Here is a 23577-nt window from a genome sequence, read left to right as displayed (position 1 = left end):
GTTGCGTTAACCGATTCTTGCTTCACGGGATTATTGGAAGATTTGTATTCATCCACCCAGCAGGCCACTATGGGGCCTGTTAGCTGACACTCAAAGGGTGGTCCTCGGACCAGCAGCATCACCGGGGAGCTGGTCAGAGATGCAGAGGCTCAGGCCACACCCCAAACCTGCTGAGTCACAGGCTGCATTTTCACCAGATCCCACGGGAATCTGTGTGCACATTACAGTGTAAGAAACACCACGGGAGGAGGACACACCCCCTGATGCTTCTGTCCAGAGACCCTTCTGTGATGATGGAAATTTCTCCCTCTGTGCTATCCAACATGGTAGCCGTTAGCCAACACATGTGGCCCTTGAGCTCTTGAAATGTGGCCAGCGTAACTGAGAAATGGAATTTTAAATTGTCTTCATTTTCATAGTCGCACGTGGTTAGCGGCTGCTGTGTCGAACATCACAGCTCTAGACTGGGGATTCTGTGTTACCCGAAACCGCCGACGTACCTTGCGTTGGTTGGGAAGTCCCCACGGTGAACCTTCTTTTGTCTTTCCAGGCATCCTGTACATGTCAAAGAAGAGCCCCTGGATCCAGAGGAAGCTGAAGGGCCGCTATCCCTAGTGACAACAGCCAACCACAGTCCAGATTTTGACCACGACAGAGATTACGAAGACGAACCAGTACATGAGGACGTGGAGTGAACATCTGGGCAGGCCGACCCCAAGAGCGTGAAGATTGGGGGGGGGGGCACACAAGACAAAACACGTCAAAAGTTTGCAGTGAAATCGTTCTCCATTGGTTGTACAGTGTGGAGGATTTTTCACTGCATTTTGACAACTCTGCAATGTGTTAACTCTTAGTGCCATCAAGAATCCCATTTGGGAGTATTTTTGATTTTTCTACTTTTTGTTGAAAAAAGGAATTTGTACTCTGTGCATTGGATGGACTTGTTTGGTACTGGGGATTTTCCTCTCTTAACAGTCAACATCAGTGTTGTAAATTTGCTAAACTGATTCACTTTTAGCAGCAGACTTTGAACTGCAGTCCTGCCGACATTGGACAGTGAGGACACCCAACTGAGCATGTGCACCTAAGCTGCAGACCACGCCTCTGCCCAGAATTTAAGGATTCCAATGGACGACCTATTTGCACAGTACTGCATGTTGATTATCACTGCCTTTACTCCATTTTTTTTTTTTTTTTTTTTTTTGCTTCCAGTTGGGATGGGGAAGGCCTTTGTGTGTGTATTGGGGGGAGGGTTTAAAAATAATTATCCCAAACTTTTTAATGTATTGCTTTTTTTTTTTTTTTTTGGCTTCTCCTATACCATTTTAAGTTCTGACCTCAGGCCTCCATTCGGGCCCACGGCCTCTTGGAGGCTTCAAGTTTTCTGTACCTTGTGATGAATGTTAATAGGTGTTTTTATTATACGAAGCTGAATGTCATTTCTCGTTCGTAGTTTTCTGTCACTCATTCCATGTCCCTTCAGACATCACCACTGTTTTCTCGAAAGTCAGAAAACATTCCGTTTTGATCTTTTGCAAAAAGGTCCCAAATGCTGCACTCTACACGTGAAGGTCCTCTCACCCAGACGTGAAGTTCCTGCCAGAAAGAGAATGAATGACAGAAAAAAAAAAAAAAAATAGAGACACCCTAGGAACCATGCAGATTCATTCCATGAAGCAGTATTGGAAGGTGGGAAGGGGGTTGTTTCAGAGTTTCCTCTTTTTTTTTTTAATATTGCACCTACCACCATTCTTAATAAATGCCACAGCATTTACCAGCACAAGGAGACACAGGCAGCAGCCCCCTTACCCCCAAAGCAAAACAAACAAAAGACAAACTCTCGCAGTAGTTCGACTGACAGTGGCTGTGGAAGCCCGTCCCTGGGATGACCTAGTTGAGATGGGCCTCAGGCTCTCGCAGTTGTTCAAACCAGTGTGGGTTGCTTTGTTTGCAAAATGGCCCAAAAGCTGGCTTCCCTGAGCAACTGTGCTGAAAGTCGTGGTGGCCCCAAACCGAAACATCCATTCAGACCTGCTTGGTGGCATTCATGTGTCTGAATGCAAATTAGATTTCCGATTGAACTTGCTATGCGAGTTAATGAGAACTGGGTTCAGCAAATGCTAAAGTGTTAATTTCCAATGTGCAGGTTTGGTATAGCAGTTCAGCATGGGAGGCAGTACCATCCCACCAACCCAGTCCCAAAAACCAACAGGAGAAGACATCAGGCAGATGGGGGCACAGCTCAGCCCTGGGCTTTTGGGGAAACACACGTGGCGCACAGAACATGACAGTCATGGGTCAGTACAGCCTCAGTCCTTGGAACCCCTGAACGCTTCCACTCTGCACCCCTTTCCTGTCACTCATTTATTTACCTAGGAGTGTAGCTTTTGTTTTAGTTTAAGAGCCTTTTGGAGCTTAATTTATATGCTTTGTACCTCTTTTTTTTTTTTCCCTAAAATTACCAAAGATATTCCACAAAGGTAAATTATGTTCTCTGTTTTTATGCTTTATCTGATGAAGCCAAATATCCTCTTCTTGTTGATCAAAGGAGGCAAAATAATTTAGAGGCAATTGATGAGATATAGGCTATTGCTAACTTAAGAGAACTGCTTCTTCATCATAGAGGACATTTAGAAGACCAAGTAGGTAATGGAACCAAAGTTGTTACTTTTTTTTTTTTTTTCTTCAGTCCTCGGTTTTTGTTTTTGTTTTTTCCTTCTGTACCTCTACAGAGACCAAAACGCATTCTTGTAAAGAGAACTTATGGGGCTACTGAAGAGAGAAATAGGACACAGTATTAAGGGAGCAATAGAAGGAAGGGATTACCATCTCCAAGAAGAAAAACCAATGTACGGCACATGAAACTTAGGGGGTGTCCAGTCCAGGAGACAGTTAAGATACAATGAAGGTAAAATTCAGAGAGAACAGAACAGCTTCCACAATTGAACTAGACCGCGTAATGTAGTATTTCTAGAAGACATTTCTTTTTCAAAGAAAGATTGTATGCCACTTTTGTTTAAGGACTGTGCTATGATCACTGCATTCATTTGGGTTTATCTTGGCATATATATCCTCTGGGTTTTTGTTTTTGTTTTTTTTAAAAGGTTTCCTTTTTTTCCTTCCTTTTTTCCGGATTAGGCTTGCGTCAGCATTTTTCATTTAAAAAAAAAAGTAACATTCCCGTCCACTCACAAGCTTGGTACAAAAACTTCTCTGGCAGTTCCTTTTGAAGCTTCACACTGCTTTCTCTATAAAGAGCAGTCTGTGGTCACTCGAGACTTACTTTTTTTTTTTTTTTTTTCAACTTTTCCAGGCAGCGTCATGATGTGCAGGCAGTAGCCAGACAGGGTCATGGGAAGGGGGCCCTGTGCTTCTAAACTGAGTGGTTGCTGGTTAGTTTGGTATTCAAAAGAGGATAAAAATCTGGTAGATTAGTTCATTCTCAGCATGTGTAGCTAGACATGAGTAAAGTTAACAGCATGAGAAACTGTTAGTACGCATACCTCAGTTCAAACCTTTAGGGAATGATTAAAATTTAAAAAAAAAATACATTTCACTCAGTTGCACTTAGTCGTATGTCTTGCATGCTTAGTCTAAAGACTGTAGCAAAAAGAAAAAAAAAAAAGAAAAATTAGCTTTTACATATCTTTGCAGGTATCACAGCCTTGCAGAAGAACCAACTGAAAAAAAAAATTTCTCAGGCTTTACAGCAAGCAAACTTCACTCTGATTTTTCCAATTCTGATTCTGTATCCCTTGGGGGTATCCCAGTTGCTTCTTTAGGATGGGGTTTATTATGTTGTACATATATCCCGATGTGTCTGTGTGACTCTTTGTCTTTTTTGGGGGAGGGCGGAGGGTGGTTCTTTTTTTAGATATTGTTCCTAAAAAGGAATAAATGCATATACACCTGTTTGTCAAAACACCTTTGCTTTTTGTGCAACTGCTTTATATTAACGATACTTTAAAAAAAAAAAAAAACCTTTGGAAAAAAAACTACTGTATGTAATGGAATTGCAGAATATGCTGCACATGTATTTTATTTAGTTATTCTTGCTTTCAGAATATTGGATGACATTTCCTGACATGTGGGAGGGAGAAACTCCCAAATTTCTTTTTTTTTTTTTTTTTTTGGCTTTTAAAATTGTAACATAGTTGACAGATTTTTTTTTTTTTTCTTTTTTCCTGTTCTCATTGATCGGAGCATCTTGTACAGGTTTTTTTGGTGTTTGTGCCTGCCGGTGTGAGTTCCTCTGTTTTTTGATACATTCCTATCCCTTGTGTTTATCCTACCATTGCCTTCCTGGCTATCTTAAACAAGTTCATGCGTTTGAAAAGAGAAAAAAAAAAAATGTTGTTTTAAACAATGTTTTCTCCTGCTGCAGTAAATATTTTGCATGATGAAATTCCAGGGTCACACTTTCAAAGTTTATCAGTGAAGTAGTGATTAATCATGGGGAGTGTCAAAGCTATTGAACTTTTTGTATAAAAACAAGAAAAAAAGAAAGAAAACTTTACAAGGTGCCAAGATGTACAGACAATTTGTTGCTTTTTTTTTTTCCCCAAAGAAAAGCGTACCTTAGGGAGAACGGTCCCTTGTACCGGGCAAATGCACTGTCAGGAATGAGGATCCATCCTACTTGTTGACCCTAGAGTCTGTCCTTGTAAGACAAGTTCACGCTGCCTGCATTGAACCAGCAGTGAAAGGAAACATCAAGGCTTATGAACGGGAAGAGTGACCGCCAGCCCTGCCACCTTCGGACGGCTCTGACCTGATTCCCCGCGTTCCGTCAGACCTAGTAAAGACACCTCGGATTCTTCACCCAAAATATGATGTCCATCACTAGCTATTTTATCCCGGAAAAAAAAAAAAAAAGTTAAAGATTTCCTCTCCTTTCCGCATTCCAGCTTGAGCTCCGTTTCCAAGGGTACCAAGAAGAACATGCTTGTCGGGATTTTGAATCTTTGGGGGACCTTTTGGTTCATGGTAGACCCTCTGGATATTTTGGATGTTTCTGAGAGTCGATTTTGGCTTTTCTCTCCTGAGAAATGAGACTTATAATTCCAAAGGCATTTTGTGGGCCCGGTGTAGTTCTCATGATCTCTGCTACCCAGAAGCCTGCATGGAGATGGTACAGCCCGGACTGTCAGCGTGGTGCTCCGTGGAGATGTGCTGCCAGTAACAAGAATTTTTTTTTTTAATTTCGTTTTGTTTTGATAAGGCATAAAAGGAACTCATTCCGTGACATCAACTGTAATTCCATCATTCCGTGTCTGTGGATACAGACAATAAAAAAAAAAAAAATGTTGTGTAGTCAGTACTAATGACTGACATGATCGCATTCTCAAATGCAATAAAAATGCTGGTTGTTCACACTGGTAGTAAAAGTCGCCACAGCCTAAGTTTCTTTCCCCTTCTGACCTGCTCAGAGTGTGTGTTCGGCATATGCCTTAGGTTTAGCACCAGCTGCTTCCCTCCCAGAATTAAAATCAATCTTAACTAAAAGCTTTCATCATCACGGAGAATTGAAGCTCTCGTCCCTCAGGATTTCAAAGTGAAAGTCTCCACTTAGAGAATTGGGGGAAAAAACAGAAAAAGAGAGGCTACCTTTTCTCTCCAGGAAGCACACTGTGATTTTTTTTTTTCCTTCATCACATTTTATAGAGAAAAAACAAAATATTGAATAACTAGCATTAAGAGCTAACTAAAATTTCAGAGGAAGGCAATTTCATGAATAATTCATTCAAATTTCACATCTGCAAGATTAGTCATCCAAATAAAATGCTAATGTCAAAAACATGCACCATCTATAATATTCTCATCAAGAAATCTTTTTGCATATAATGATAAATGCCGAGATTAGGACAAATGATTTTATAAAAATACTCTATCAGAAAGTAGGTTCGATAGCTGCCTTTACTGATGGAAACAGGAAAGCTCCCATAACTAAATATTTCCAGAACAACCATCTTGATTTCTGAGGTCTTTAAAAATCGCAGACCTCTAGAAAAATGTGCTATTTCTCTTTAATATTATTCTGTCATACACATTCTAAGGATTAATGAATTTGGGCATCCTCTTTGAGTAAAAAATCGCTATATCGAAAGCAGCACTATTAAGTGGCCAAACCGCAGTGACATACAACTGTGACGCGTATAATTCAGAGCACATAACACGAGCCAAGAGATGACTTGAAAATTAACCTTGCAGTTCTTATTCGGCAGAGACCGGCTGATACTGAGGAATATGTAAACGTTCCTTCCCAGCATTGTTTTGAAAAGCCCATACAGTTATGCCACTGTCTAAAAGCCCTCTGGTCTGATAATTAGTAAAACATTTGAACCCTTAATTCTTATCTAGCTACTAAGAATAAATTAGGGTTAATTGAAATTCCTTTAAACGCCAGGCTTAAACATAAATACTGCTTACAGCATGTGCAGTTGGTAAAATTAAATATGTACACATATTTGAATCAACTGAAGGACCCAAACCAAGTAGGACGACGCATTAGAGAAGATTTTGCTGGTTGATGCATATATACATTTTTCAGTGTATTTCAGGAATCGTTCTAAGACGGGAACATCCTCTTTGACATTTATTTCAGGCTTGTCACTCAGATAAACAAGGCAGCAAACCCAAACTGTTGGCTCTTCTTTTAAACGGGAGCCTTTGTATCAAGAGCCTAAACTCTGAGGAAGGCCAGTTTCACACCTACACTAACCAGCTGCGTGATAGCTGTTACTCCCCCTCCCCCCAGAAAAAGATTAAGACATAGTGTAATTAGTCTTTCTTGACTTACGAGGTTGTGCCGCCTTTGATGCTGTTACATATTTAGGTGTAGGGTAATACTCACAATTTATCTTTCATCTTTAGTTGAGTCACATAAAAGTAGTCTTTATCTGAATAAAGTGAAGTTGGGCCTCAAACCTTCATTTAACGAATTGACTGATGGATGAAAGGTTTAAGACAGAATTCACGTTGGATGGAAATTAAATTACGTACAAAAACACTGGTTTAACTGTGGGACAATATTTGGCTTAGAACGCCGTCACTCTAGATATAACCGACTTTTATTTATTTTTAAACAGCATTTTATTTTTTTAAAAAATAATACCCCATGTCATCTTATTTCCACTCTGATCGTAAAATGAGATTCCATGCTTAGCACCCCCAAAATACACATATATATCTATTTGAAATGATCAGCCGGCCTTTTCTTTGGCTCCTACCAGGAATGTAGGGAGGGAGAAAAAGGGGAAAAAGACAAGCTTCAAGTTATAATGTTAATTTGAAGGTAACCGGCCTTTCAAGAATTAATTTCAGCCAAAGCAATAATCATTATTTACCAGCGTGTGACATTTTTATCACTCATCATATTAGCAAATTTCCATTGAAAATGCTAAAATGGATCGTCATAAGGCAGATAACTGCTCTAGCTGTAAAAATGACCAACACAAGTGCCGGGACTCAAACATTAAATTATACTGTAATTAATAAAGACAGTTAAGCTGTCTACTAGCAACAGCAATTTAGGTAACCACATTTGATCGGCTATAAATTGTAACTACATTAAAATTCCAGAAATATTAGCAATATGGATTAGTTGATGGAAGTCACTGCTGATCACCAATTCTCTCTTTTTTTTTTTTTTTTAAAACAACGGAAGCACAGGTCAGGTTGACCACAAATCTGTGAGCGAAGATCAGGCCTTAGCACTTTTAATCTTGTGAAACAAGCAATTACAAATAGTTGCATCGATTTGTTAAAAAGCTTTAGGTGACATAAATTGTTTCCTGTTTAGCTTATTGCTCTGATACATAAATGTCACCCAGTCCAGTATTAATTAGGCCACAGAAGAACACAGGGTGACTTCCAGGGACGCATTTGTCAGTCCTTTTGTGAGCTTTCTGGGGAGCTGCTCTCGCTGGCTCATTTCTTATTAGCGACAGAGAGAGGAAGGAAAAACTCTTTGGCTATGTGAAGTCTTTAATACCAGTTTAATTTTCAATTCTCAACTAAATTGTGGGATTTCGGACTTGCTTTCTTGCTACTTGACATAAAGCAGCACGTCTGAAAAACATCTTCCAAATAGAATAGTATTTACAAGGCATTTCAGCCTCTGAAAAGCTAATACTCCTCCCTTCTCGATATAGGGGACTGCACGGGTTTCCGTGGATTGATATTTCTACACTTAAAATACAATTTTAAACGGCTTGTGCACGTTCCTGACTTAACATAAATCAACTGCATCACGTACACTTTCTTTAGGTAGGCATGTCACTTAGAAAAATACATGAGATTCTGGGGGCAGGGGGAAAGTCTGGAGAAAATTTATTAAATAGAAGTTTTTACTGTAATAGAATATTAATGTAAGCCAATGCTTATTTGCCATTAAGCTGTTCCTTTTTTTCTTTTTCTTCCTTTTTTTTTTTTTTAACATACACATGCTTTTTATTATTTTGCACTCAAGCAAAAATTCCACATTCAAAGACTTTCCATCTAGTCGGGAATGTCTCTGGCAAGAAGCACGTAAGAAATCCTGACCTCCAGAAAGACAGCAGACCGTCCACACTGAGCTTTAGCCCCACAAGGCCACGCATGCAAACGTAAGGTACAGGCTAGTCAACAGTGTGGAATCCGGAAAAACAATTATTCTTTAAATCCTGCCTCACCGCTACTCCACCAGAGCACAGAGGAAAATGTTTGATTTGCAACATAAAAGATTCATTAATTACCGCTTGAATGTTTAAAGCTATTTTGCAGTCTAACAGAGATAAAGCAGTGAATTAAAACCTCTAATAAAATTGTAAAAATATTTCGGTAAGTTTACCCGTGTTATGATTTAGGGAGAGATTCAAGCACTCTCACGGAATAGTCTTAGCAATTTTCAAGTGTGTATTTGGAAGAAAGAGCTAAGTGTTCTAGGAATAATTTGTTTCTCACTTTCAAATGTTTACTAATAATTTATTTTCGAATCAAGTTTGCTACATTAGAATTCCACCGGTGGAGGGAAAAGAAAATCTGTCAAGCAGGTCGGAGCACGGTGTGTCTGACCCAGAAATTAAACTACTTTCAAAAGGATTCCATTAGGCTGAAGGCTTTACAAGCTATCGCACGAAAAGTGGTCAGTTCCTGCCCACAAAATGCATCAAAACCTGAAAACACCCCACCCCAAGGATATAGCCTAACACTCCCTCCGACGCCTGCCCAGCATTAGATGTATTTTGTTTTTATGATCCTTGAGAGCAGCGCTCCCCAACCTTTCTGGCACCAGGGACCGGTTTTCGTGGAAGACACTTTCTCCACGGATTCGGTGGCGGGGCGGGAGGGCGTAGGAGATGGTTCAGGGGTAACGCCCGCGGTGAGAAGCGGCGGATGAAGCTTCACGCGCCCGCCCGCCCGCCTGCCCGCCGCTCACCTCCTGCTGTGCGACCCGGTTCCCAACAGGCCGTGGACCCGGGAGCAGTCTGCAGCCTGGGGGCTGGGGACCCCTGCTTTGGAGCATTTCAGTGTTTGGATCCTGGGATCCTAGAAGTAGAGCCCAGCACGCTCTTGGAATCAAATGCTAGGGAACCTGAATGCCAAGTGACCAGACCCAGCCCTGACCATACAAACTGGGTGACTTTAGCAAGTAAGTAACTTCGTGCCTTTGGTCCTCCCCTTCCTCTTTCTGGTAATTGAGGGCATTTAACTACGTGACCAGAAGGGTTCCTTCCAATTTTAAGGTTCTAAAAATTCAATAACATATTCCCCTTGGGAACTTTTCTTGATGAAATCTACCATCTCAGCATGAACCAGTGTGTGTGGCACTCCATCTTTCACCACTATTAGAATGCTGTCCAACTGAACCCGGCCTTCTGACATGCCCTCTTAGGAGCAAATTGCATGCTTGCAACCATCCACCCATCCATCCATAAATAAGCATTCAATGCATTCAATGACCTGCTGCAACTCAACACTGGACGTAAACTGGGAACAAGATAGACACAGCGTTGGCCCCACTGTAGCCCATGGTTCACTGGGAAGAGAGTTCTTAAACATTAGCTTGCACTGGAATGCACTGAGTGCTAATGAGAAGGGAAGTCCAGGAATACACAGGAAGACCATCCATTCACTGTGGGCAGTCAAGGAAGCTTCTGGGAACACACCATGTTTAAGTGAAACCCAAAGGATGTCTAAGAGTATGGCAGCTCGGAAGAAGAAATTGCTCTAAGCAGAGGCAAAAGAGCTGGAGTCTGAGAGGCATGGACTTCAGGGCAGGGTCAGCAAGAAATTTTACAGAAAAACACTAAATAGAGTCAGCCTGGCAGGGACCATATATCATGCATACGGCAGAATCATAATTTTTGTTAACAAATCCCAGTGCTTTCCACCGTCCAGCTCGGTAATTCCTGAGGAGTCGATGCTACATCAGCTTCGCATTCCGGGGAGGGAAGCGCCCCTCTCTTGGGGCCACGCTGGCCACTTCGCTCCTCCTGGGCCCCAAGCACATTCGCCTCAGGGCTCAGAGTTTCCCTTCCCTTTGCAGTGGATGGGCTTTTCCTGGCTCTCCGTATGGCACACAGGCTTCTTCCCTCCAAACATCCCAACAGAGAGGCCTTTCCTGACCATGCGGTGTCCATGGTACCCTGCCTGCCTGCTCTACCCTCCACACTCCACAGCCCCCTCACGCACTTTGTTGTTTCCACTCCACTTAGTGCCTCATAGCATTCTGCGTTCACGTGTGTCTTTGCTCACGGCCCATCTCCCTCCGACGACAAGGGCACAGACCCTGGCTGTGTGCTCAGCTGCTGCGTCCCCAGCACGTGGACCAGGAATCGACACTCAACGGTTGTTGAGTGAAGGAACAAACACTACCCTGCCGGGAAGGGAAGAGGTGGAATTGGAACTCCTACAGTCAGATTCCAGAGCCTGCCTGCGTAAACCATTCCACTGTATTTCATGGCCAAGCAAACCAAGTATCATTTCTAAGATTCTCACACCAAACCTGCCAGGTAGGAACGATCACCCGCATCTCACTGATGTGGACGCTGGGGCTTTCTAAGCAACACACTCAAGGTCGCGTGGAGGAGAAGCTGGAGACTTGGCATGTGCCTCCATGGCTGGTTCCTTTAGCCCATTTACTGGCACTGGTCACACCACTTACCTCTAAAGGGCCTCTCACCTAAGGTACCACATGTGCTCATGTGACAATACAGCTTTAAAGTGGAATCACTGACATTCTTTTTTAAGATATTACAAAGTTATCAAATAACATGGAGAAAAAACATTTAAATGGGAGCCCTCTACAGCCTGTTGTGCCCACCATTTTTTTTTAATATAATTTTTATTTTATATTGGGGTCTAGTTGATTCACAATGTTGTGTTAGTTTCAGGTGTACAGCAAAGTGATTCAGTTATATATACATATATGTGTGTGTGTGTGTGTGTGTGTGTATGTGTGTGTATATATATATATATATATTCAGTTATATATACATATATCCACTCTTTTTTAGATTCTTTTCCCATATAGGTTATTACAGAATATTGAGTAGAGGTCCCTGTGCTCTCCAGTAGGTCCTTGTTGGTTATCTCTTTTATATATAGTAGTATGTATGTGTTAATCCCAAACTCCTAATTTATCCCGTTGTGCCCACTATTCAATACAATGGCAAGAGAACAGTGCCCAGGCATGGACACACTCCGAATTAATTGTGTATCACAGGGTCTTTATGATTTGCCTCCCGTCAAAGAGGACTGTTTCTGCTCCTTCCTGAAATGGAGAGTGGCCTGACACATTCCTTGAGTTTTTTTTTCTATAAAATCCCCTAAAAGTCTTTCTCATAGGTACATAAAAAGTTTTATATCCGGAATCCCCATCTTAGCTGAGATCCCTTGTCCCTGACAGGACACTTAGAGGGACGGTGAGCTCCTCGAGGACAGGCTCACTCTGTCTTGCTCCCTGTGGGACCACCCTGAACGTGCCGTGTGGGCAATGAGAGTGGCTAAGAGCAGAAGCAGAGAAGCCCGGGACCGAAGCCAGATAAATGGGATTTCAGTCGCCCTGGCCTCTGGATAACTGTGCAAATGTGGGCAAATGTCTCTAAGCTTCAGTAGAAATTCTCACATGGCAAGACAGGTATAATGACAAAACGAGATTTCATGTGTGTATATGTGTGTGTCAAGAGTGAGCCACGGAATTTACTCCTAAGAAATGGGATAAAGTGTTGAGAAAACCAGACTCAGTGCCTGTCCTCCTGTATTTTGCACTCTAGCTGGATGTACTCAGCCTCACACTGGAATGTAAACTTCCAGGTGTTCCAAGGATGTGTCACACACAGAGAAATGTGCTCTTGAGGGGAGGGGTCAAGAAAAAGCTCTGCAAAGACAAAAGACTGAGTTAAGACCTGAAAGGTGAGCGAGGATCCTCTAGGTGGACGTCCAGTGACTTCGTTTCCCAGCAGTCATTTCTATTCTGCAAGTACAGCACCCTTATTCCTTGGGTTCCTCTCCCACGCTGTCCATGTTACTTCGGCAGGACTTTTACCTTCCTGCTCAGAGCTCATCCCAAGACTTTTATGAAAACTGTTGAGAGAAATACTCTTCCTGAAGAAACTGTTGACTGGCCAGGCCATGAGCTTAAAAGCTACGCTTGGCTGCTAGTGCTATAACACGGAAAGGAGCCGCCTAAGTAAAAGGAAATAAAGGAAAACAGAGACCGAAGAGGAAGAGCCACAGGTAGAAGCCCAGAACAAGACTAAGAGCTGATACCGTGGCTATGTACGCAATAGAGTAGTCAGGCAGGCAGCGGGATCCCGTAAGACAGCTTTGGAAGAGCCGAGGAGAGAGCCCAGGGGCTGTGCAGGAGGCCGCTGTATTGCAGGTCAGTCAGAAAGGATGAGGTGAACAGTGACGATGTGGATAATGAGAGGGAGGGACCCAGGAGGCCATTTGGAGATCAACTGGGTAGGATTTGGTGACCGACTGAATGCAGGGTGTCCTACACAGAGATCAGACTTGTGGTTGCCAAGGGGATGGGGGTGGGAGTGGGATGGATTGGGAGGTTGGGATTAGCAGATGCAAACTACTGTATAGAGAATGGATACACAACAAGGTCCTACTGTATGGCACAGGGAACTATATTCCATATCCTGTGACGAACCATAATGGGAAAGAATATGGAAAAGACTGTGTGTATATATATATGTGTATAACTGAATCACTTTGCACTTTGTACAGCAGAAATTAACACAACATTGTAAATCAACTATACTTGAATAAAGTTTTTGTTTTTTTTAATTTAAAAAAAAAAAGACTAAGAGCTGAGACCAAGACCAAGACCAAGACAGGAAGCCAGGAGGGGAAGGGAGACTGAAACCGACACCGGGAACAAGAAGTACAGATATACTGATCACATCATTTGAGCTCCTGGATGCAGCCATGCCTGAAGCTAGAGGGATACTCCTGGCTTTCAATGATGTGAGTCAAGAAATTCTCTTGCATAGGCCGGTTTGAGGTGGCTCTCTTTCTTTTGTAATCAAATAGTCCTAATGACTATACCGCGAGGCAGGAGGCAATTCACAGAGGAAACAACATGCATCAAGGCCCTGCTACAGAAAAGAGTATTCCAAGTTCAAGGATCTGAAAGGAGGCTTCCAAGTTCAAGGATCTCAAAGGAGGCCTGTATGTCTGGAGCTCCAAAAGTAAGGGAGAGCACAGGTTAGACGATGTTTAAGACAGAAGCCCAGGCTAGACCACGCATAATCATAAAAAAAAGGCTTCATAAAAAAAAGTCATGTGACATGCCAAATACATGTTCTATCTGATGCTTCTCCTGTCATTGTGCAATTAAAATTACAACTCTAAAACACAGTGGTACTAGGGAGAAGAGTAGCACCTCTTCGGAGCTGGAAGACAGGCAAAATGTGCTCTCACCAAACCCAACATCATCCAAGATGCTAAAAAGGGATAGCTGATCATTGGGGAAAAAACTTGGCTGTGTTTTATACTGTTTCTCTCATTTCTTTTTTTTTTTTTTTTTTTTTTTGCGATACGCGGGCCTCTCACTGTGTGGCCTCTCCCGTCACGCAGCACAGGCTCCGGACGCGCAGGCTCAGCAGCCATGGCTCACAGGCCCAGCCGCTCCGTGGCATGTGGGATCTTCCCGGGCCGGGGTACGAACCCGCGTCCCCTGCATCGGCAGGCGGACTCTCAACCACTGCACCACCAGGGAAGCCCTCTCTCATTTCTTGATCAGAGGGAATTTGTCTTCAGGCTTGACTGAACACAGGCTCAAATCCAGACTCACAGCTAAGCAGAGAGAGGGGTCACTAATACTTGAGTTTACCTCTCCAAAAGTGGTGATTTTGCAAAAAACGTCTTCATAGTCTCAAATAAGCAGTAATTAAGAATATAAAAGATGCTAAAGAACAGAGCAAGGCGAGACATACAGACAATGGACTCAAAGAGTGGCACATATTTGATGTGTCTGTTTCCTTCCCCACCTACTAAATAATAAGTCTTCTTCTCTTCCACCCTCCATCCCACGCCAAACACTCCATCTCCTGGTGTATGAAACTCACTCTCTCCAACCACAGGTGGGTTTCCGCTTCTGAAACTCAGCTGGCACACAGCCATATGATAGTGTCACTGTTTTTACCCAGTGTCCAAATTCTGATTGATGCTGTCTATGCCGTACCAGCTGCTGACTATTTTGAATATTGCCCCTAGCTTCCTCTGTGCGGTAAAGGAGGAGACCACTGGCTTCCTCTATGCGGTAAAAGAGACCACAGGCAGTGCCGCATCTGTGAGTCTGGAGTCAGAGTCCCCTGTCTTCACCATCAGAGACGTCTAAGGGAGGACCATAGCCCAGCCTGGGTCTTCCCCTCCTCTCCCAGCCAATCATAATAACCAATGGCAGAAGAGACATCCTCTAACTGCCCATGCCTGTGGGGAATATTTACGACACTCATCAGAACCATATTGAATAGGGTAAAACTGTTCCTTCTAAAAACTACCAGTGATGCCAGGGAGGCTAAGACAATTGTCCACTACCCCCACTAGTGCTGTGTATTGCGTTGAGCTTTCACCACTGAAAGACATAATCCCCAGCCCTCAAGTTGCTTATTATCTAGTTACACCTTAGAGATGGATCATTCAACAAACAGACCGTTATACTGAGTGCCTACTGTGTGTCGGACACCTTTTTACTTTCTGGGGGTTCAGTAGTAAACAAAGAAGAAAAGAATCCCTGCCTCCTTTTACTTCCTCTCTAGAAAGGGGAAACAGATAACAGCAGGTTAGATGGTGGTAGGTAGTCGGGAGAAAAATAGCAGGGAAGGGGGATAGAAAGTGCCCAGAAGAGGGCTGGTAGGCTGGTTGCCATAGTAAAGACCTCCATCCTAAGGTGCGATTTAAATAAGGATCTGAAGGAGCAAGGTGGCTAGATATCTGAGAGAAGAGTGTTCTACGAAGAGGGAACAGGGAAGGCAAAGGCTCTGTGGCTAGAAGAAAAAGAGTGCGGAAGAGGTGGTAGGAAACAGGGACAGAAAGGTAATGGAGCAGATGATGTTATGCATCAGTGACCTCACTGTGAGGACATCTGCTTTTCTTGTTGGTGAGATGGAAGCCACTGGAGGTTACGAGCTCAAGCGTAACATCCACTGACTTGGATTTTAACAGGATTCCTCTGGCTGCTACGCTGTGAATGTAGGGAACCAAGTATGGAAGAAGAGGCTTTGGATGGAAGAGAGACTACAGTGGCTAGAACTAAGGGAGCAGCAGGAGAGATGGTGAGGGGGAGTCATAGTTTGAAAACAGAGCCAACGGAATTTGCCGCTGACTATGGCCCATCATGAGAAAGGAGAAGGGTCAGCAAAGACTCCAAGGTGTTCTGGCACGAAAAACTGCAAGAACAGAGTTGCCATTGACCAAACTGGGAAGACTTCAACAGAAACAGGTACAAGGTAATGTCAGGAGATTGACTGATACTTTTAAACCCAAACAGGTTTGCTGACCACCCAACCTGAGATGTTGAGGAGGCAGCTGATTACAGGAGTCTGGAGTTAGGGAAGCACATGGAGCCGGATATGTGCACGGGTGTGTGATGGGTCAGGAGAGAGTAAATGATATTTTGCTTTCAGTAACACAAGGAAGGTAGAAAATCCTGGTCCCGTGAAAACAGAATCTAATTTGGAGAAACTGAAAAGTTTCAATTCAAGGAAATCAAGAATTGGGAGATCGAGCAGAATTATTTTTGGCCCAGTATCACGTGACTTACTTAATGAACTTAAAATTGATGTCCTTGGGGTGGGGGGGCGGGAAGTCCCCTATGCTAGCCTTAAAGCAAAGGAGATGTGGTAATTACTTAGTGCTAAATTAAGTTCATAAAGTAAAAATTTGTAATTTGTAGATGAGACCTAGAAATTTGTGTGTGGTGGTGGGGTGGGGAGAGAAAGAGCATGCTGTGTACATATAAGCAACTTCTAACCTCAAGTAGTTCCTGGGTTGCACATTTTTAAAGAGTCACTAATTTAAAACTAAACATTTTCAGAAAGATCAGTTCACCTTAGGTTCATTCGCTCTCAAAAGTCCCTCCTTAATTACAAAACCTGCATAACTCATTTCCTTTGGTGTGCAAAAAGGTGTGTAATTAAACCATCAGCATAATACCTATCTCCATGTAAAACCCACACTTATGAACTTTAACTGCTGAATAAAACCTCCTATTACATGACCATTAAGTATTATGAATAAAGCAAGTCATGGTAGGACTTGATTAATTTTTATGCACTACGGATTATGTCGAGAAGAAATTTGATTTTGGTGGGTCTCCTCCAGGGCAACCCCACTCACCGTCTCTGATGGCTTCACCTCAAGAAAGGCATGTGCTGAGTTGGCTTAGGGAAAAGGCATCTGACCGCACTGTGGACCTCAGTCACTCTTGCTCAGGGAGAAATCTCAGGCATCCCTAAAAAATAAACAACACAATCGTCAGCACTGGAGAGAAAGGAAGCAATGGCAATGGCTGGGCAAAAAAAAAAAAAAAAAAAAAGTTGACTCCCCTGGGTATATTTTCCAAAGCTGACATCTTTTAAAATTAATACATATTTTAACTTTTTATGCCAATACGTAAGAATCTCAGTTTGAGACTGGAGTATTTCATCTGGAATTCTAAAAACAATCAATTTGTGCCTCAGGAGCTTGACTTGAAGATTCTCAGTTTAGACGCTGTTAGGGAAAAGGAAGAGTTGTGAATGGCATCTCAAAACCCCTTGTGGAATTTATTCTATGAACTTCTGAGTAGGTCAGCAGGATGTAAGAGCAGTGTCTCCAAGCAGAAAGAACTAAAGTTGACCAGCAAGTAGAAAGACAAATTTGGAGCAGAGAGAACCAAAACTTAGATGCTTGGGTCTGAGAAGTACCCAATACAGTGTCCCTGCCAGGGTAATGTCCGAGATCCCAAGTAAGGCTTTAAGGATTCCAAAAGTGAAAGGACCTAAGCCAGGGTTAACTCACAGACAAAAAAACCAACCAAGAAAACCCCATAGCCGGGCTTCCCTGGTGGCACGGTGGTTGAGAGTCCGCCTGCTGATGCAAGGGACACGGGTTCGTGCCCCGGTCCGGGAAGATCCCACATGCCGCGGAGCGGCTGGGCCCGTGAGCCATGGCCGCTGAGCCTGCGCATCCGGAGCCTGTGCTCCGCAACGGGAGAAGCCACAGCAGTGAGAGGCCCGCGTACCGCAAAAAAACAAACAAACAAACAAACAAACAAAAACCCATAGCCAAGAACGACTGATCAGGACATAACCACGGGAAAATGAGGTGGTAGGCAAATAGCCTGAGAAAAAGCTTTCAAAGTCCTGGTGTTTAGAGTGGTAGGAGAAACATGCAAAGTGTTTCTGGGACCTCCCTTCCAGAGGGCCGCAGGAGTGGATTCGAGCCTAGAAACTGAGGGGTGAGGTTAATAAGGTAATAGTGCTAGAACCCAGGTAGGGTAAAGAACAGGTAACAGAGGTATAGGCAGAGACAGCTTCCCGTGAGCATTCCCTTATCTGCCTCGTCTCTTCCTCCGTACCCTGAAGTATAAAAAAAAACCCCAACAGAGGGAGTCTGCTCTTGGAAAACAGCCGTGTCCAAAGTGGAAGCACAAGCAAATTCCATGAGGGTCAGATTCAGCTTGTAAAGAAGTGGAAAAATGATAGGGCCAAATCCAGACTATAATGCTAGAGGATCAAACACCCCTCTCTTCCCCCAGGGCTTGGTCTTTAGCTTCTCCTTAGAATCCACTTTGCTAGACACGTTAGTTGACACTCACAGGGTGCATGAGCTTAGAGAGAAAAATTAGTCACATCAGTAATACATTTACTATTCAAGACAGATAGCTGTCATTTATATATGAAATCAAAAGTAGATTTTCAGCATAAACCTTTTAGACAACACTCCTGGGGGCGGTACTCCAGTAAAAAGCAAAGTCCTGGAGGAATATTGTATATGATAATGATAGTATACCAAAGCTTGCTTTGCTTTGTACAAAAGCAAGGACAAAAACAATACACATTCTTAATAATCCAAACCTAAATTCTAGTTAATACCAACATACAGTGTTGACGTGTGGGCTCAGATCTGAGAATATAACAAGAGGAAGGGGAGAGCAAACTAGAGCAGTTGCCTTTTTCAAAGGGAATAAATTGCTTTTTGTAAGTTTAAGAAATATATAGGAAAGCATGGATATCCTGATGTGTTGTCCCTATTTTAACAAGAACTAGCAGTAGAGGGCAAGGGAAAGATGGAAAGTGTAGCATATAGGAAACAGAAAACATGATAGCTAAAGTAAGTTTTAATACAATGGTTTTACAGTAAATATAAACATGTTAAATCCAAAATCAAAATATAAAGACCCTGATGTTATATTAAAAATATAAGCACTAGTAATTTTTTTTCCTATAAGAAGCACACTTAAACAAAACGGTAGAGTTTAAAAATAAAGCAGTGAAAAAAAAATAAAGCAGTGAATAAGGAAGACCAAGAAAATATGAATCAAAGAAAATAGTGGCAACTATCTCATAAGAACAGTAAAGAAAGCACTTTTTGGAAAAAAATATCACGCTGGACAAAGACATAAATTATAAGCCTTACAAAGGAATAAGAAATAAAAAAAGACACAGTGATAATAAACACTTAACATGTGACTAATAATATAGCCTCAAAATGTACTCAGCAGCAGTAAGAGTTACTTACAGGAAGAAATAAGTAAGTAAAACATTGTAGATAAAAGATATAACAAATTCCTCTCAGAATGTGTTGGACCAGTCAGAAAATGAAGAGCACAAATATGGAACATTTGAATAAACTGATTTGTAGGCTCGAACTAGTAGGGGTAAGTGTATGTGAAGAGAACAATATATCAAACAAAAACTATACATTCTTTTTATAAAATAATGTAAAAAGTATACATTATTTTTATTTTAGTCATACACATAATATTCCCCAAATTCGCCATGAATTCACAAAAGAAGCCTGAAAATGCAAAAGAATCAATCTGAAAAATTACATTCTCTTACATAATAGCTTAAACATTCCACATGTCTAAAAACAAAGTAACCCTGACTTAAGTGAAAATCAAAATCAAAAAAATTATACTAAAAAGAAATCACTGTAAAAATGCTAAAGTCGTTTTTAGATGAAAATATACAGCTTTAAAACACTTGATGGTAAGTAAAGAAGCATTACAAATTATTTCAAGAAGTTGAACACTTCTACTGCTTCAGCTGGGATGAAATGACAAGGAGTTGATTTACCTTCATATTTAAGCAAAAACCAAACAATCCCCACCCACCCACCCACCACCCACCCCCGACACAAAAAAAACCCTACAAAAACAAACAAACCAGTTTTTGAGACACAGGATAGCAGATAACAAAGAACAGTGATCCTTAAGAAATGGGAAACAAATAAGATGAGGCCCATGATAACACCAGACTGCAGAGTTTGCAGCCGGAAGCAGTTTGCAGCCTGAAGTAGATGGAGTGGAAGTACTGGCAGAGGTTGGTGTATTAGAGACAACAGTAGCCAGTCCTCACACAGTGCTGGCAACAGTGACTATTACAATCAGCCAGAATAATAAAACTTCAAGATTCAGAAGGCACTGACTGATTAGCATACTTAGAAGGGTCCGGCCTCAGTGGTGAGGATTAATTACTCTAGAGTAAATATTGCTCAGGCACTGCCTAGCAAATCCTAAAATCCAGACTAGCAAATCCAAGGAGCAAACTATTTCCAAGTAACTTAACTGCATCCCAGAACAAATCTCAAGAATATTGATAGGAATAAAAAAGTATCTAGCTCCCAACAAGGTAAAATTCACAACAACTAGCATCCAATCAAAAATGACCAAACATGGAGACTTCCCTCGTGGCGCAGTCATTAAGAATCCGCCTGCCAATGCAGGGGACGTGGGTTTGATCCCCGGTTCGGGAAGATCCCACATGCCGTGCATCAACTAGGCCCGTGTGTTACAACTACTGAGACTGTGCGCCACAACTACTGAAGCCTGCGTACCCTAGAGCCCACGTGCCACAACTAGTGAGCCTACATCCTGCAACTACGGAAGCCTGTGAGCTCTAGGGCCCACGTGCTGCAACTACTGAGCCCGTGTGCTGCAACTACTGAAGCCCGTGCACCTAGAGCCCGTGCTCAGCAACAGGAGAAGCCACCACAATAAGAAGCCCATGCACTGCAACAAAGAGTAAGCCCTGCTGGCTGCAGCTAGAAAAACCCGTGCACAGCAGTGAAGACCCAATGCAGTCAAAAAAAAAAAAAAAATTACCAAACATGACAGGAAACAGAAAAATATGACCTATATAAGAAAAAGAAAAAAAAAAAAGAATTGAAACTGTCCCAGATCTATCAAAGATATCTGAAGTAGCAGACAAGGATATTAAAATAGTTGTTGTAACTGTATTCCATACCTTTAAAAGTTAAATGGAGGCATAGAAGATATTAAAAAAAAAAAAAAAAAAGACCTGACTTGAACGTCTAGAAATGAAAACTACTATGCCTGAGATGAAAAATACAGTGGATGGGATTAATGGCAGTTTAGACATCATAGAAGAAAAGAAAAGTGAACTTGAGGTAACAGCAATAAAAACTATCCAAAGTGAAAAAGAGAAGAGGGAATGAATAAAAGATAAAAAGTTAAAAAAAAAGGGGAAAAAAGAATGAAAGGAAGGAAGGAAGGAAAGAAGGAAGGGAGGAAAAGAGGGAAGCAAGGAATAGGAAAAAAAGAAAGAGCATCAGTGAGCTAGGGGACAACTTCAAGGAAGATAATATACATCTAACTGGAATCCCCAAAGTAGGGAGCAGGACATAAAAATATTTGAAAAAATAATGACTGATTTTGCCCCCCAAATTTGCTAAAAGCTCTAAACCCACAGACCAAGAAGCTCAATGAATCCCAAGTATTAGAACCATGAAGAAAACTACACCACAGCACATTATATTCAAATTGCACAAAAACAGTGGTAAAGAAAATCTTAAAAACTGCCATAGCTAAACCCGCACATTTTATAGAGGAACAAAGAATGACTGCAGATTTATCATCAGAAGCAACACCAGTGAGAAGACAGTGGAGCAACGTCTTTAATACAATGAAATGAACTGTCAACACAGCAATCTAAATCCAGCAAAAAAATTTCTTTTTAAAAAGAATATGAAATACAGACTTTTCCACCTAGACAAAAGCTGAAAGAATTCATTACCAGCAAACCTGCATTACAAGACATGTAAAGAAAGTCCTTCAAATAGAAATAAAGTGACAAAAGATGGACATACGCGTCTTTACAAAGGAATTAAAGGTGCCAAAAATGGTAATTGTATCACTAAACACATACAATTTTTCAATTTAAATGACTTTTAAAAAGAACTGACAGGGACTTTCCTGGTGGCGCAGTGGTTAAGAGTCTGCCTGCCAATGCAGGGGACACAGGTTTGATCCCTGGTCCAGGAAGATCCCACATGCTGCGGAGCAACTAAGCCCATGTGCCATGACTACTGAGCCTGCACCCTAGAGCCTGTGAGCCACAACTATTGAGCCCGCGTGCCACAACTACTGAAGCCCGTGCTCCACAGCAAGAGAAGCCACTGCAATGAAAAGCCTGCACACCACGATGAAGAGGAGCCGGCCCCTGCTCTCCACAACTAGAGAAAGCCCCTGCACAGCAACGAAGACCCAACGCAGCCAAAAATTTAAAAAACAAACACAAAAAACTTCAAAAAAAAAGAAGGAACTGATGAATTAAACAACAAAAAAAAAGAATGTATTTTGAGGTTTATAACATATATAAAAGTCAATGTTTTACAGCAATTGTACAAAGGATGGAAGAGAATAACTGCAAGTACACTATTTCATGATTATTATGTGAACTGGTATAACATCACCTGAAGATGGGCTGATGATTTAAACACATATAAATTCTAAAGTAATGACTAAAATAAATATTAAAGACTTACAGCTAATAAGCCAACGAAGAAGATAGAAGGGAATCATAACTGCTCAATCCAAAAGAAGGCAGAAAAAAAAAAGGAGGAAGGAAAAAAAAGAACAGATGTCACAAGTAGAAGTCAAATCCCAAGATGATAAACTTACATCTAACCATATCGTTAATGATGTCAAATGCAAATGGTCTAAATACTGCAATGAAAAGGAAGAAGATTATCAAGTTGTAAAACAAAAGCAATGCCAATCAAATGCTGCCTACAAGAAATACAGTTTAAATATGAAAATACAAACAGGTTTAAATGGGTGGGAAATGATAAAACATATTTAAAAGAAAGCTACAGAAATAAAAGATATACTATATAAAAAAGAAAGCTAAAATAGGTATGTCATGTAGGTATCATAGCAAAAACTATAATCAGGATTAAAAAATCATAATGATACTCATTAAGAAGTCATAAAAATCTTAAAATTTTTATGCACCTAATAACAGAACTTAAAAATATACAAAGCCAAAGTGGATAGAACCACAGGGTGAAATAGAAAACTTCGAAACTATAATGTGAGATTTTAATACCTCTTTCAATAACTGACTAACAAGTACACAGAAAATTAGTAAGAATATAGAAGATTTCTGCAACACAATTAGCTATCTTGATGTAATTGATATCTTTGGCATACCCTACCCAAAAAGACAATGTATATTCTTTTCCAGTGCGCACAGAACGTTTACCCAAATTGTTCTCTGACCAGTATAATTAAAACAGAAATAACAGTACATTTCTGGAAAATACCCATAATTTTGGAAATTAAATAACCCCATTACAAATAACCTATGGGTCAAAAAAGAAATCAAAAAGAAACTAGAAAGTATATGAACTGAATGAAAATGAGAATAAAATACATCAAAATTTGTAGCATGTTGCTAAAATGGCACATATATTTATTAGAAAAGAAGTAAGTTCTAAAATCAATGCTGTCAGCCTCCGCCTTCAAAAACTAGACTAAGAACAGAAAAGGTAACCCAAAGTAAGCAGAAGAAAATACAGATTAGAGTGGATATCAATGAAATTGAAAATTAGAAACCATTAGAAAAAAAA

At 41.3% G+C, this 23577-nt stretch overlaps 1 protein-coding gene and 1 long non-coding RNA gene across 17 annotated transcripts in view; one reads left to right on the top strand and one right to left on the bottom strand.

Annotated features, from left to right (window-relative positions):
• FOXP1 (forkhead box P1) overlaps positions 1–5403 on the top strand; it is a 598032-nt gene extending 592629 nt beyond the window's left edge. For all 16 annotated transcript variants that reach the window (XM_079934807.1, XM_079934808.1, XM_079934799.1 and 13 more), the window contains one exon: positions 551–5403. In XM_079934807.1, coding sequence (XP_079790933.1) covers positions 551–695 — 145 coding nt within the window. In that variant the 3' untranslated portion in view covers positions 696–5403. The remainder of the gene's footprint in view (positions 1–550) is intronic.
• Positions 5404–16863: 11460 nt separating this feature from the next.
• The window catches only part of LOC307192705, a 796377-nt gene continuing 789663 nt past the window's right edge, over positions 16864–23577 (bottom strand). The window contains exon 8 of the long non-coding RNA XR_013830162.1: positions 16864–16951. This is a non-coding gene — a long non-coding RNA (uncharacterized lncRNA). The remainder of the gene's footprint in view (positions 16952–23577) is intronic.

The sequence above is a fragment of the Stenella coeruleoalba genome (genome assembly GCF_951394435.1).
Source record: "Stenella coeruleoalba genome assembly, chromosome: 10".
NCBI classification, from domain to species: domain Eukaryota; kingdom Metazoa; phylum Chordata; class Mammalia; order Artiodactyla; family Delphinidae; genus Stenella; species Stenella coeruleoalba.
The sequence above is the reverse complement of the archived record's forward strand: the minus strand, read 5'-3'. Positions and strand labels throughout refer to the sequence as shown.